The following is a 15,669-nucleotide window of genomic DNA, read 5'->3' as shown; positions in this document are numbered from 1 at the left end:
TGACATAGGGAACAGTATTCATAATCAAGAAACATAGTGAGATTTCACCTTGATCAAAGAAATAGAAATCCATAGAAATCTGGTTTTCCTCCAACAGGCCTGTGATTGGTTTAGAGAAAGGTCTCAATGAAAGGTGACTGGCTCAAATGCTCTTGGGGATCCACCTGAGGTTAGGGAGCTGCTGTCATGGTGATGAGCTTCACCTACCCAGGTAAAGCAGCTTGTTGTTATGAGTACCAAGCTATGTGGCCAAACACTGGCTCTGTAATGTTCATCTTTAGCAGATGCGTAGTCTAAATATTTACTCTGGTATGGCAAGTTAATAGTCACTTTATGGCCAGCAGCCTGTTCAGGAAACTATTCATCTCTGTATTGACCAAGCTGGACACACTGAGGAGCTATGTTTGTATTTATGAAGTCAAAGTCTAAATAAGCAAAGATGGACTGCTGTTCAAAACTCATCAGGTGGAGGCCTACACGAAAGCAGAATGGAGAGGGAGCTGAAGGAGGAAAAGGAGGAGACAAGCCAAAAGAACCCAAAATGAAGTAAGTGGTATTTCCTGTTTTATCCCAGAAGCACAGCACAGAGATTCATTTGAGATGTTGCAGGATTACAAATGTTTTCATATAGAAAATAAAATGAGCTTTGCTTGTGCCTTGAAAATAAGTTCCCTATTAAAAATGTCACCTTGGTGGAGGGTAAAACTCATAAAGATTTTTATTTAATTTCTACAACCCTGGTTACATTTACATCTAGTCATTTAACTGATGCTAAATCTAGTTACCTAGTTACATTCAATAAAATCAAGTTCAAGTAGTGTGTGTTTGGGTGGGGGTTCTGAGGTTTGAGGTTGATTAGCTATGGGGAAGAGAATAACAGTTCAGCATCCTGGTGGCTTGTGGATAGAAACTGTCTCTGTATCTGCTGGTACAGGTTTGCGTACTCTTGTACCTTCTACCAGATGGTAGTAGGGTGAAGACTGTGCCTGGGGTGACTGGGGTCAGCGAGGATTCGCTTGGCCTTTCTCCTGCAGTGCTGGCTGTAAAGGTCCTGAATAGTTGGTAACTCAGTCCTTGTAATGCGCAGCACTGACCTGACCACCATTTGCAGAGCTTTGCGGTCATGAACAGTGCTGTTACCATACCATGCTGTGATGTTGCCAGTCAGGATGCTCTCAATGGTACAGTGGTAGAAGTTGGTCAGTATTTCACCATCCATACCAAACTTCCTCAGCCGCCGAAGAAAGAAGAGCCACTGTCTTGCGGACTTTGTGACCATACCTATATGGTGTGACCAGCTCATATCCTTACTGATGTTAATTCCAAGGAATCTGAAGCAGCTGACTCTCTCTACTGCTGTGCCTCCAGTGTAGATGGGTGTGTGCTCTTCCTGCAGTCTCCTGTAGTCCACAATCAACTCCTTGGTTTTGCTGACGTTGAGCAGCAGATTGTTGTCTTGGCACCAGGATGTCAGGGTTGCCACCTGTGCTCTGTAAGCAGACTCATCATCACTCATGATACAGCCGATTATGGTGGTGTCATCAGCAAACTTAATGATGGTGATTGAGGTGTGAGTTGCCATACAGTCATGAGTGTACAACGAGTACAGTAGGGGCTTAACACACATCCCTGCAGGACACCTGTTAGAGTGAAGCAGGGGGCTTAACACACATCCCTGCGGTGCCCCAGGGCTGAGTGTTAGAGTGAAGGAGATGATGTTACCCAGCCGTACTGCCTGTGTCCTGTCAGTCAGGAATCCAACTGCACAGAGAGAAACTGATGTTCAGGTCTCTCAATTTCATGATCAGCCTGGATGGAACTATGGTGTTAAAAGCGGAGCTGTAGTCGATGAAGAGCATCCGTACATCTGTGTTTTTCTTATCCAGGTGAGAGAGAGCAGTGTTCAAAGCAAATGCTATCACATCATCTGTGGACCTGTTTGGCCTATAGGCAAACTGGAGTGGATCTAATGTAGAAGACAGGGAGGATGTAATATGATCTTTAGCTAACCGCTCAAAGCACTTCATATAACAACAGAGGTGAGAGCAACAGGTCGGTAATCATTAAGGCAGCTCACTGTTGATTTCTTAGGGACTGGAATGATGGTGGACAGACTGATGCAGGGAGAGATTAAAGATGTCCATAAAGACCTCAGCCAGTTCAGATGCGCAAGCCTTGAGAACACGACCTGGGATGTTGTCAGGTCCTGGAGCCTCATGTGTATTTACCCTTCTAAATGATTTACACACATCTCTTTCAGATATGGGCAGCAGTCTTGCTCTAACAGAGACTCTGACCTGATGTCATTCTCAAAGCGGGCATAGAAGGAGTTCAGCTCCTCTGCAAGAGAGGCAGACACCTCTGCTCTGACGCTCCTTCCTCTGTAGTCTGTAATTGTCTTTAGTCCACTCCACATGTCTCTGGTGTTAGAGCCGCTGTAGTGTGACTGCACCTTTTTTTCCTGTACTGTCTCTTAGCCCTTTTAATTGATTTTCTCAGTTCATAACGTGCTTTACTGTACTCGCTTGGGTTGCCAGAATGGAAGGCAGCTGTCCGCGCTCGGAGTGCTGAACAGACCTCTCCGTTCACCCATGGCTTTTGGTTAGGAAAAGTTTATACGGTCACCCTCGGTACAATGTCATCAATGCATTTACAGATAGATAGATAGATAGATATACAGTATAGATAGATAGATAGATAGATAGATACTTACTTTATTGATCCCCAGGGGAAATTCAAGGTCTCAGTAGCCTACAGACAACACACACACATTCACTAACAGCAGAAAAAGTAATTAAAAGTAGGCTATATAAGAACACAACTAAGCAGTAAGGACAGTAGAAGATAAAGAATATACTAAATATACAAATTATACTAACTAACACTTAATCTAAATCAATTCTAAAAGCAGTATCCACATAGTGGTGATTAATCAATCAAGAGGCGCTTGCAATGACAGGCAGGAACTGAGCCTGTGATTCTCTGTGCATAGTAAGGTAAGGTAAGGTGCTCTGTGTGAGTGAGTGAGTGAGTGTCACAGTGATAGTGCAAATGAGTAAGTCCAACAGTGCAACAGTGCAAGAATAAGTCTATATATCTATATATCTATATAATTATTTTAAGAAAAGGTATAATTGTGGCCACAGTTCGGCTGTGGCATGGAGGGAGGGGTTATGCATATGTGCTAATGTGCTAATATAGCATGCAAACAGTGAGGCAGAAAGACAGTGGTAAAAAGTGGCTAGTGGACAGACAGTATCCAAACATGGAGGGGGTGAAGATGCAGACAGACTATGCAGAGAAGTCTATCTCTCCTCTTCCCTTAAGTGAAGCATTGAACAGTTCAATGGCCCAATTACTTCCTCAGTCTGACTGTTGTGCAAGGCCGTGAGCGAAGTCTCCAGCTGATCAGGCTCTTCTGCTTAACAGTAGTGCTGTGGAGTGGGTGACATTCATTGTTTTTTCATTGTTTGATCAGTTTGTTCAGGGTCCTTTTGTCAGATATTGAAGTGTTACATAGTGTAATCGTTGATCAGCAGCTGTCCGAAAAACTCCCCAGTCTCTTGTGTGGAAACAGTCACGCAGGGCAGCATCTGATTGATCTGTCCAGCGCTGTACTGACCAAATCGCAGGCTGCTCACATTTCAGCTTTTGTCTATAGGCGGGCAGTAACAAGACTGAAGAGTGATCTGATTTGCCGAAGGCTGGGCGAGGGCGTGCTTTGTAGGCATGGCTGTATGGAGTGTATGCATGATCCAGGATGTTATCACCTCGAGTTGGAAAACTCACATGTTGATGATAACTTTTGGGAGTGTTTTACTGCAGGCAAAGTTATATCAGCCATGCTTTAGAATATTTGAAAGATGTTTTTGTGTATCTGGAACCTTCTGTATATTCTGTGCTCTCTTTCACCCCCCCCCCCCCCTCCACCTCCACCACACCCACACACAGACAAATACCTCATGACACAGACTGTCTCTGTCCTCCCCCAGCTGGAGAGATTGGAGACACTGGATAGTGAATCCGTCTGAAGAGTTCTACTATGTCTGGCTGCAGGTCATGACCTTCCCCATCTTCTACAACTGGGTCATCATCATCTGCAGGTGAGGTGAACACACCGGTGTCTCCGAGCTCAAAAACACTCAGCTCCACACTCCATAGCAGACCAGGCACAGTGCAAACTCTGATCGTCTAAATCTGAAATCCCATATCCCGATTGTCATAGCAGACAGTAAAAATTGGCAGCCACTGCTATTTACAAGCAAATCTGTATTACAATGTATGACAATCCTGTAATGTTAAGTCACACTTATAATTAAAGCAGATTAAAAAATAAATACATACATGTGGTTTTTAACTTTGCCTGTTTTTATCCCAGTCCTGGTCATGTCGAGTGTTTGGAGATGTTTGGGGAGAGTCCCTCTCTTTAAATGAGCCCTTCACATGTCTGCTGCACAGGGCCTGTTTCTACTCCATAGATGAGAACTTCCTGGCTGTCTGGCTGACTCTCGACTACATCTCTGACCTGTTCTACATGACCGACATGGCAGTGAGAGGACGCACAGGTAAACATGCTGCACAGCTCACTTGTATAGTATGAGAATCTATGGAAACTTGTGCGTCTACCATGTTGTTAGCCAAATGTAATGTAATGTAATGTCTTTGTTGCATATACTTCAAGTTAGATATTGTTTGTTAGGGCGGCCAAATATGCCATCTTATGTTTGTGATTGTCCAGGAGCACACATGAAATGTCCCCATGCACTCACTAAAGGCATGCATGCATGAGCACATTAAAATGCAGATCTACTGAACATATATCTACACATACACACTACAGGGTAAGCATATACAGTCTAGTGTACATAGTACACATACACACTACAGGGTAAGCATATATAGTCTGCAATGCCCTTTCATAGGCACACATTACAACACATCCCATAAGCACCACCACACCTACACACACATACATTCAGCATGTTGTGCAAACAAGGTGTGCAAACTGTTTATGAATATGGCCTTTTTCAGTTTATTTCAATCAGAATAAGGTGTTTACAAGACACACGCATATTTGGTTTATTCCCAATAAACTGATTTGAAACTGTTTATTGGCTGCATGGAAGCGTGCTGATAGTATATGACTTTGTGCTCCATGTCCCTGACCCCCCTGACAGCTTTCCTGGAGCAGGGCATCCTGGTGCACGAGGTGTCCCGTCTGCGCTCCAAATACCTGCTCTCGCGCAGTTTCCTGTTGGACCTGGCCTCCATGCTGCCCACCGACCTGCTTTACCTGCACCTGGGCGTTCACACGCCCCTTGTCCGGCTGAACCGCCTTCTCCGCACGAGCCGCCTCTCCGAGGCGCTGGACCGCATGGAGACACGCACGGCCTACCCCAACACGTTCCGCATCGCCAAGCTCATACTCTACATATTCGTGCTCATCCACTGGAACGCGTGCCTGTACTTCGCGCTGTCGCGCTACATGGGCTTCGGCTCCGACAGCTGGGTCTACCCCAACATGTCGGATCCGGGCTTTGCCTCGATGCAGCGCCAGTACATCCACTGCTTCTGGTTCTCGGCGCAGATCTTCACCACGGTGGGCGACACGCCTCTGCCGCTCCGCGAGGAGGAGTACCTCTTCATGATCGCCGACCTGCTTATCGCCGTGCTGGTGTTCGCCTCGATCGTGGGCAACGTGGGGAACGTCATTGTGAGCCTGCGCAGCAGGGACAACGTCTTCTTCCCCAACCACGAGCTCGTCAAGAGCTACCTGCACAGCAGGCACATCAGCAAGGACCTGCGCCACCGCGTCAACAGCTGGTACCAGCATCTGCACATCAACAAGTGGGTGCCTCCTCCACTCAGACAAGTCCACTGTACGTCAGACATGAGCCATAGGCTAGGTAGAAAAAGGAAACCGCACTCAGGGTGAATCTCACAAAGCCTGTCAAACTGACATCAAAATATTATCTACCTCATTTGATTGATTTTTTAATTTAAGTAACTAGAATGTGAACTTTTATTTTCTGATAAAAGTATTATGGTAAAACAATTTAATATAACTTTATTTCAATGTTATGGTAGCAAGACCTAGAATAATTCTCATTACCGATATGGTAAATGACAAACGGAGACCATTAGTAAGAAAAATATTTTTTGATTTTTCTTTTCATTTACACAAATAAGTACATTAAATGAACAGTACTGCACATCAAAATGTATATTTTATACATTTTAAGTTCCATTTTAAATTAATTAACTCTCATTACCGAAAATACAATGTGTATTGTAGAGTTCAATTTTTCAAATAATCTCTTTGTTATAGATATATTTTGAACAAAACCCACATGTGGGGCACAGTTAAGGAACATATTATAACAAAATGAAGAAATTTTTGTCTCTGAGAAATAACATCTTTACAATATCTATGCATTTTTATGCATTACGGTAATGAAAAGTCTGTTACGGAGGATGAGAATGTTACGGTAATGAGAATGATTTCATTTTACCAAATTCATTTCAGATACACACAGGAGAGGTGTTAAATTGCTAGTGTCACAGGAAGGGGATTTACCAGAGTGGCCAGTCAATCATTAAGCACTTTTACTATCAAAAAAATCACCAACAAAGCAACCTTTGTGGGCAAAAAACATCACCAAAAGAGTAGCCTTCGAGAGCATTTCACTGGGCTTACAAGCAGATACCTTCCTTCGTCTGTGTTTTGTTGAATTAGAACCCATGACACCTCCAGAATGCTCAACAGTGGTGTCTGGCTTCCCAGATCCACCCTCCTCCACACTCCTGATTGGTTCTCTACCAACAAATTCTTTGGGCATTCCGCTTCATTGCTGTGGCTGTTTATGATCCAATTAGCAACATAATCAGACAAACCTCAAGCCCTAGAGTGGGCACCAACAACTACCACTCTGGAAACACAGCAGCAAGATCTCATCTCAGTCATTTTCAGCTCCTTTCAGTGACCATATTTGAATACTAAAATCTAACAGAAGTGTTGTGGTCGACTTACAAAGCTTCAAACACCTATCTTCACTGTGTGTGCTTGTCAGCCACCTTCCCTTACCTCTGATACCAGTTCTGCATACTTTAACTTTCAAAAGCTTTCTCCATCACATCATCAAAAGAGAATAGTTAGCGCAATAAAGTAGACAATGTGCTTACTCTCCAAAAAAAAAAAATTCATGTCTGGTCTCAAAGCAGTCACATCCATGACCCATAGGCCTATGTCTCTCCAATTGCAGTAGCATCCATGGCCCTAGCCCTCTCAGTTGGTCTTCTTCTCCACATCATGCCAGTTCATCCATTTTCCTTGTTTTGCTTGAGGCACTGCTGTTGAACGTCTAGTTTGCTCCTCTTGTTCTCAAAACAAGCTGGTTACCATCTGTCTCTTCTCCTGTGCTGTGGACTTACCCAGAGGCGATTCTAGAGTCTGTGGGGGCCCCAAGCAAACATTTCAAGGGGGCCCTACAGACCAGTGTTCATCACCATTATGTTAGGCTAAAATAATCTGATACCAACGGAAAATGTATTAAATAAAACCTTTTTTTTTAATTCCAAATGTTCCAAACATGAAAAACTTCTTTGGATAAAGTCTATCTTTTATTCTTAAATAAGCTACTTGGTTGACCCATCTCCTGACAATGTTACAATGTTTATTGTTTGCTTACAAGAATTATTAGCATGCAGAGTGAGAAGCGAACTGAAGGAGTTGGAGCTGGGAGAAAAATAGCTGGGCCTATAAACAGGAATGGAAAGAAAACTTTGCGTTCATCTTAGCCAGTTTCACAAATGCAAAACCTGTGTATCAGATATGAAACAACGCTGTCACAATAAATAATATTATACCACACTACAAAACGCAGCTATTTGCTCCAAACAAGCACAAAGGCGCAATATTGAAGCGCTGGCCGAGGTCTATGCACAGCTAGCAGGATCCAGTGCATTCTGGTGTTCTTTCTCATATTTGTTTAAGCACCAAATCACAGTCTGATTGGTGAATAGGCTATTTGTAAATCGATATCGTAAAATAAAAGATATAAAAAAATAGGACTGCCAGAATAATTTGACTGGGCCAAACAATATCAGTGGCGGCAGCTTTGGCCGCCTGTTGCTGACCCATGTCGTAGATTATAGTTTAAACTCGAGGTGTGTCAATGATATTTTAATTTCATGTCGACTGAGCCGACAGGGATTTTACATTTTTTTTTAAAGTATAACGCCCATTCAGCCGACTGGGAGTTCAGAACTGCGTTAGGCGTTAGTGTTTATTAGCCTGGCTAGCGCCACCACTTCTCAGTGAGACGTGGTCTGGGAACCAAACGTTCATTTTCTCGTATTTGAAAAAAATGCCCAGATCCGTTTATTGGGTGCCACGGATGTCTATCAAATGCGTCTGTGCATAGCTCATCATCGTCTTGCTTTCCCCCCTGTTCTGTGATTGGTTCCCTATCTCAGGCGAAAATTTGCTCCATGGTCTCCAGGCTGCCTTAGCAGCGTGAATCAAATCGCGCGCAAGGCAGCATGGGAACACCCAGGCTAAGTGTTTATTATCTTCATGACTAGGCCTACAGGAGGAAGGCAGACAGTAGTTAGTCAGTTTGAGGACAATAAACGACGCATCAAAGGGTCAAAATATTGGCACCAAAGAGAATTGTTTATAACAGAACAAGTGACTGTGTAAAATTAAAAATCTTTGGCGACACACATTAATGTGATTAAAAAAATTAACATGTATGATTGGTCCTTACTCATTGGTCCTTAGCCTACTCATTAACACGTTATGCTGACAGCCCTAATATAAACATAACGTAAACCATCTCCTTGCTTTAACTAGTTGTAACTGTCGCTAGCTAGCTGAAGTATATTGTCGTATAGATGTAGCAAACCATGTTCAATCTTTCTGCCAATTAACATTAACCTATAACTTCATTGAGTAAATGTCAAAATCCGATGTTGATCCGTTATCACTGCACCCTCGATTGACGTTTACCACAGTAGCCTAAATATGTGTGGATTCTTTGAACTCTTTTGAACACAGATCCGCTGTTTATAAGGCCATAGCATAGGGCCTACATGTACAGATGTACTGTTTGTAGCCTACAACAGGACAGGAGCACGCAAAATCTCGCTTGTCCCACCGGCAAACGCGCTGAGACCAGGTCGGGGGCCCCCTAGCGGCTCGGGGCTCCAAACAGTTCCTTGGTTTGCCTGTTGACAAGGTGCGCCTCTGGACTTACCCCACGCTTTCCAACTGGTACCAAGACCAAACTCTTTTCTTCTTTTCTGCTCCTGCCCAACAACATTGTACCACCTCCCTAAATTCGTCATGTTTTTCACAATAGACGGAATCACCTCGCCATATATACAACTTTTCTTCCACTAGTTTCCCTAGATACACCTGTACATTTGCTAGGTCATATCCTTGTTATCCATTTTATCATTCAACTTGGCCTACGGGTACATGGAGCCGACGGATACATGGCCACAGGTACACACACACACACACACACACACACACACACACACATAGGCTCAGATGGGAGGTATCTGAGTGCCCACATAGGCTCAGTAGGGCCACATAGGCTCAGATGAGTGTCATCCTGCACCTTTTACTGTACCTCCAACAACCAATTTGACAACCCATTATGGTGCCCTCATAATTACCTCCATTGCCATGGTGAAAACCAATGGTAGTTACAGTAAAAGAAATAAAAAGAAAACATGACATTACTGATTGACAAGAAATAGAAAAAAACCACAAGCAACTGATTAAAACACTATCATTGGTCTTAATGCCTATGTTGTGGAGTGCCATGCAAGTACACTTAAGTAAGTAAGTATAAGTATATATACTCTTTTGATCCCGTGAGGGAAATTTGGTCTCTGTATTTAACCCAATCCGTGAATTAGTGAAACACACTCAGCACACAGTGAACACACAGTGAGGTGAAGCTAATCCCGGCGCGCAGTGAGCTGCCTGCAACAACAACAGCGGCGCTCGGGGAGCAGTGAGGGGTTAGGTGCCTTGCTCAAGGGCACTTCAGCCGCGCCTACTGGTCGGGGTTCGAACCGGCAACCCTCCGGTTACAAGTCCAAAGTGCTAACCAGTAGGCCACGGCTGCCCCCACTTGGCACCAAAAAATGAGACAGAATCCACAGTCAAAAACACAGAGCCAGTACAGAGCAGACCAGACAATCGCGTCAAAATTATATCAAGGAACCGGGCGAAACTGTGGATAAAACAGTAAAGTTAGTCAAAAATCCAAGAAGATTTAACATGAAATAGGCTACGCTTGAAAAAATGATCATCTGGGGAGGACAAAGCGATATCACATCAACTGTTTTAACGCCTTTTAACAACGGGCTGAGAAATAAGTTAGTGGAGAGAACACTAGATGTTAGGTGAACCTGACTAGTAGAGGGAACAGGTCATCTTATATCAAGATCATTACTGCATCATTACCGCAACTCAGCTTCTCATTACCATTATTACCCTTTAAAATGCGTGGTAATGAGAAATTGGAGTAACGGAAATGAGATGTCCTTGACTAAGTTGGCAAATAACACAAAATGCTAGCAAGCTATGCAACCTTAACCTTTACAAAGTCTTATATTGTCTTTATCAACATAAAATATAATTTCAAATATTTTTAAAAGCATTGAGTATCGCAGCATATCGGTAATGATAATCAACAGTGTAACAGAATAAAGATTCTATGACATTTACACAAATATCGTGATGTGAGAGAAGAGAGAACAACTGAACTTGATTCCATTTTAAACCTTTTGTCCCAAGTGATGCATCATGGGTCTGCATCATGGGTCTGCTTGTTAATTTAATGGAACACGGTAATGAGGACGGTAATGAGTTATGGTAATTTAGTGTGGACACAATATTTTTACAATAAATGTAACTTTCCTTTTGCAAAATATCATAAATATAAATATTAACCATAAATATAGACATTTTTACACAACTTTGCATAATCTTCTTCAATTTATGTAATTCATGAAATTAAAACAAACAATAGAATAATGGATCCGGACACATTTCGGTAATGAGAATTCACTGTGATTTTTGGTTAAATTGCTATGAAATAGTGTTATAATGATAGTAAAAAACATCTGTCCCTTTAGTATTCTTCACTGTCTTTGTAGAAAATATCATAGTTACTGTTAATAAAATATTGTTTTCGGAAAATAGGACCTGGACATGTTAACCACAGCTTCATGAGAATCACCCCTCAGAAACTGATGTTCAAATAGTGTTGTATTTAAATAAGCCGAAACAGTGTACAAAGGCCTTAGATTGAAAGAGACTGAGATATAAATGCTGGGCTTAGCTCATCTTCAGTGTCCCCAGTTTGAGAGTTTTGAGACACAGTGATTGGGACACACTGGCTAAGAGTTTTGAGACACAGTGATTGGGACACACTGGCTAAGCCCCAAACGTACGTCAGTCTCTGTGTATCTCAGTCTCATGCCCATTTAAGGCCTTGTGCAGTTTCCACTGAAACCTCTCTATAAGAGCTAAAGCTCTTGTTTATATATTATAGGTTATAATGTCTTCTTCACTTTTGAACTATCTGCTGCTTTAACTTTATCTGGTCTTGGACAACGTTCCAATTGTTTTTCCTTTTTAACTGGGCTTGCTTCTCTGCTTGTCCTGTGGTCCATATTGCTTTATGCAGAGCATTGTCCCCTTCCCTCCCTGGCTGATTGATTGTGTGTGTGTGTGTGTGTGTGTGTGTGTGTGTGTGTGCGTGCGTGCGTGTGTGTGACCTCTCCAGGAAGATCACACGTGAGAACGAGATCCTGCAGCTGCTGCCTGCTTCCCTCCGCACGGATATCGCTGTGAGCGTCCACCTGCCCACGATGTCCAAGGTCAGCATCTTCCAGAACTGTGAGACCAGCCTGCTGGAGGAGCTGGTGCTCAAACTCACCCCACAGGTATACTGTAGGTCACCCACAGGTCAAAGGTCAGGGGGGGGTTCATACGTCAAATGAGGGAGAGCCACAACCACAACTGACCTGGGCCCTTATAATGCTTGTCAATAAGTAGAACTACAGTATAGGGTTATATAGATCTGAGAAAATTTTGGCTGAGGAGACATTGTATTGTGGGATATTGAGAACAAACAAAAATCCAATGGCTTGGTGCTTACAAATTTCTTGTTGGTATGTGTTTGTGATGATCTGGCCGATTATAGCCAGTCCAGTCTGCAGTGGTGTGATCAGTGTGTCCTGTGAATCACCTTGGCCAATACTTTAAGTTATCACACAGTAACCTGTTCGCAACCACAACTGTTCAACAAGCTTTATACCTGATTATAAGGTTTGGAGTTGTTGAAGGACAGTGAGCCTATCCTGAGTGATGCTTGTCCTCAATAGTATGAATCTGCACAGAGAAAGATAAGCACATAAGAAAGCACAGAGTTTGTACCCCTTCAGGCCTTGAGGTAATGTGAAGGTCAACCAAATGCCCAAACCCATTTCAAATCTGCTGTTAGTATCAGCAGCAGTACATGTTAATGTTTGACAGACATTATATTTTTTTTAAATTAACATCACAGCCACCTGTTTGCACTCAATATTTACACACTTGACTGATTTGACCCAACCTGGACTAAAGGTAATTCTGAATAATTCTGAACTAAGCAATAGCTTTATTTTCTCTGTATCAGTTGACTTAACAGACCTTTACAAAGATGAACTGATATCATCAACCTGAACCAACACAGTGATGTCCAGACAGCCAACAGGGTTTTGGGCTGCTCTGTTCAATGACACCATGCTCTGCGCAGTTCACGATAGTCCCCTTTGCCCATGGATATTTGAATTGTTTCAATGTAACCAATTAACTGATTTCACTTATGCATTTTTAAATAGATTTTTTACTGTTAATTTGTTTGTTAAAGATTTTTTTTTGTTATTGATGTTATTGTCTTGATGTCTGTGTGTAGAGCACTTTGTGTTTCACTCTGTGCATTAAAAAACAAATGCACTACAGTATATCAATTACAGGCTTACTTTCTTACCTTTCGTTTTCTGTCCTGCTTTCCCCCTCCATCCTCCTTGTCCCCCCCCCCCCTCCTCCTCCTCTCCCCAGGTGTACAGCCCAGGTGAGTATGTCTGTAAGAAGGGCGATGTGGGTCACGAGATGTACATCATCAAGGAGGGGAAGTTGGCCGTGGTGGCGGACGACGGGGTCACCCAGTACGCCGTGCTCGGGGATGGGCAGTTTTTCGGAGAGATCAGTATCCTCAACATCAAAGGTACCATGCAGCGCTGAACAGCAGAATCCACTTACAGGTACTAACCTGCATGCAGTCGGTACCCCCCACCCCCACCCCTCTGACATGCACCAGATGCTGAGTGGGAGGCTCACTTTACTTTACCCTCCTTTTTTGGGCAGCCTGAAGAACAAATAAATAAAGCAACATAAATGGTGTTACTGTTTTATGTTATTTTTTGTGTGTTTAAGGTTTTATGACTTATATAACTTTATCCGTTTTGATTTCTAAATAGTTTAAAACAAAAGCCATTTTAAATCAACCAGTTTATAATATCACTATCTGATATCCAGATACATTTATATACCACACAACTTGTTTAGAGTACACAACCTTTGTTACGTTATTATCGTTATTAACAAAAATGGAATAATGGGCAAGGATATGACCAGAATTATAAAAAATCATCCAACAATCCAATTCAATACAAGTCACAGTATATTTCCTCTCTGCTCTGCAAAAAAGGGAACAAATCTGGCAACCGGCGGACAGCAAACATCCGCAGCATCGGTCACTCAGACCTGTTCAGCCTGTCCAAGGAGGACCTGACGGCCACCCTGTCCGAGTTCCCTGCCGCCAAGCGCCACCTAGAGGAGAAGGGCCGTCAGATCCTCACCAAGATGGGCATTCTGGAGGAGACTGCTGACGACGGCAGTCAACAGGAGCGGATGGAGACCAGGGTGTGTGTGTGTGTGTGTGTGTGTGTGTGTGTTTGTGTAAAAGAGAGAGAGAAAGACAGAGAGAGAGAGAGAGAGAGAGAGGGACAGACAGAGAGAGAGGCAATTTGTGAGGGGAAATCCTAAAGCAGGGGTGGGCAAACTTTTTGGCTCAAGGGTTATATTGGGTTTTGAAAATTGGCCGGCGGGCTGCACCACAACCAACCCCACCCCCCAAAAAATGAAAATGTTTTATATAATTTAAATGATTACAATGACAAAAACTAATTTTGTTTTAAAATATGAATTGCTTAAAAAGTACTGCTAATTTGATGCTCTTTAACTTTAAGAACAATTCACGTTTAGTTCTCAGTTATCTTTTGCCAGATCAACTCAAATATAGCCTCCCTATGGCTAGCGCTGTGCCTAGACTGTGCTCTCTGAAATGGTCAGTAGTGGGAACTACTGTTTACTTAATGATTTCCTTGTAAAAGTTTCTGAAGGCGATGTCAATTATCAACAATGACAAGCCATTGCTGCTCTCTCTCAGAAACTAGCATAAGTAGCATAACGTTTAAGTTAGATCTGCTGCAAAGGAGATAACACAGAGTATCATCTCTGTAACATGATGTTTTGACATTGACATTGTAAACGATCTCAAAGAATTGTGAAAAGCAGTTTGCAGTAAAGCTAACCAACGTCGTCTCTTATCGCAGGAAAAAATAGGGAGCAGCCTGATAACCTAATTAAATACTCAGTGGGCCGGATCCGGTAACATGTTAAGTATCACAGCCAGAAGTATTGAAATCCACATTCTCCCATTTGTGCAACAGTTCTTTTAAAAAAAAACAAAAAAACAGAGAGGCCATATGGAGGCCAAAATGCTTTTTACTTGCTGGGAAGTTATGTTGTCGTTGTTGTTGTTGTTGTCGTTGTTGTTGTCATTGTTGTTGTCGTCGTCGTCGTCGTCGTCTCAGTAGTTTCCCTATTCTGTCTTCCCCAGGTGGAGCATCTGGAGCGGACGCTGGACACACTGCGCACTAAGCTGGCCCGGCTGATGATGGAGCTGGAGTCCAGCACGCTGAAGTTGAAGACGCGGGTGGAGCAGCTGGAGCTGCAGACTGAGGGCTGGGGAGGGGTAGTGGCAGAGGGCGGAGAGGAGGAGGAGGTGAAGGAGGGGGAGGTGGAGGAGGGGTTTAAAGTATGGGGGAGATTGTGGAGAGGAAGAGGTGGCAGAGAGAGGGAGAGGGAGGGAGGAGATGGGGAAGGAGGAGAGGAGGGGGAGGGGGAGAGAGGAGAGGGAGATGGAGGAGATGGGATGGTGGATGAAGGGGAGAAGGAGGGGAAAGAGGAGGAGGTGGGTGGAGGGGAGAAGATGGACGTGGAGAGAGGAGAGGAGAAGGAGGAGGTGACCGCTCAGGCTGAGGAGGAGAAATCAGGTGAAAAGAAAGATGGAGAGTAGTGAGGCAAATCAATAAAGGGTCTCTTGTGAGTGATGCTGTAAATTAATTTCCCTGGCTGCAATGAATCTAATCACCAAATAAACTGACATGACTGGAAATGTTTGTACATAGTCCACACATTAACAGTAGCAATTGTATGGAAATTGTATGTGTTCATTGTATTGTAGCCTACTAAATATTTGTTTTTCATACTGTATAACAAGATATTCAAATAAATTTAAATGTATTTAGTATTCA

General features: G+C 43.1%; 1 protein-coding gene across 2 annotated transcripts in view; it reads left to right on the top strand.

Moving 5' to 3' along the window:
* cnga4 (cyclic nucleotide gated channel subunit alpha 4) overlaps window positions 1–15,669 on the top strand; it is a 19,948-nt gene extending 4,279 nt beyond the window's left edge. For both annotated transcript variants that reach the window (XM_042075819.1, XM_042075809.1), the window contains 9 exons: window positions 98–211; window positions 466–546; window positions 3,993–4,103; window positions 4,459–4,565; window positions 5,178–5,847; window positions 11,811–11,970; window positions 13,130–13,295; window positions 13,779–13,993; window positions 14,973–15,669. In XM_042075819.1, coding sequence (XP_041931753.1) covers window positions 147–211; window positions 466–546; window positions 3,993–4,103; window positions 4,459–4,565; window positions 5,178–5,847; window positions 11,811–11,970; window positions 13,130–13,295; window positions 13,779–13,993; window positions 14,973–15,431 — 2,034 coding nt within the window. In that variant the 5' untranslated portion in view covers window positions 98–146 and the 3' untranslated portion in view covers window positions 15,432–15,669. The remainder of the gene's footprint in view (window positions 1–97; window positions 212–465; window positions 547–3,992; window positions 4,104–4,458; window positions 4,566–5,177; window positions 5,848–11,810; window positions 11,971–13,129; window positions 13,296–13,778; window positions 13,994–14,972) is intronic.

The sequence above is a fragment of the Alosa sapidissima genome, chromosome 2 (genome assembly GCF_018492685.1).
Source record: "Alosa sapidissima isolate fAloSap1 chromosome 2, fAloSap1.pri, whole genome shotgun sequence".
NCBI lineage: Eukaryota > Metazoa > Chordata > Actinopteri > Clupeiformes > Clupeidae > Alosa > Alosa sapidissima.
Note: the sequence above shows the minus strand (reverse complement) of the source record. Positions and strands in the feature narration are given on the sequence as shown.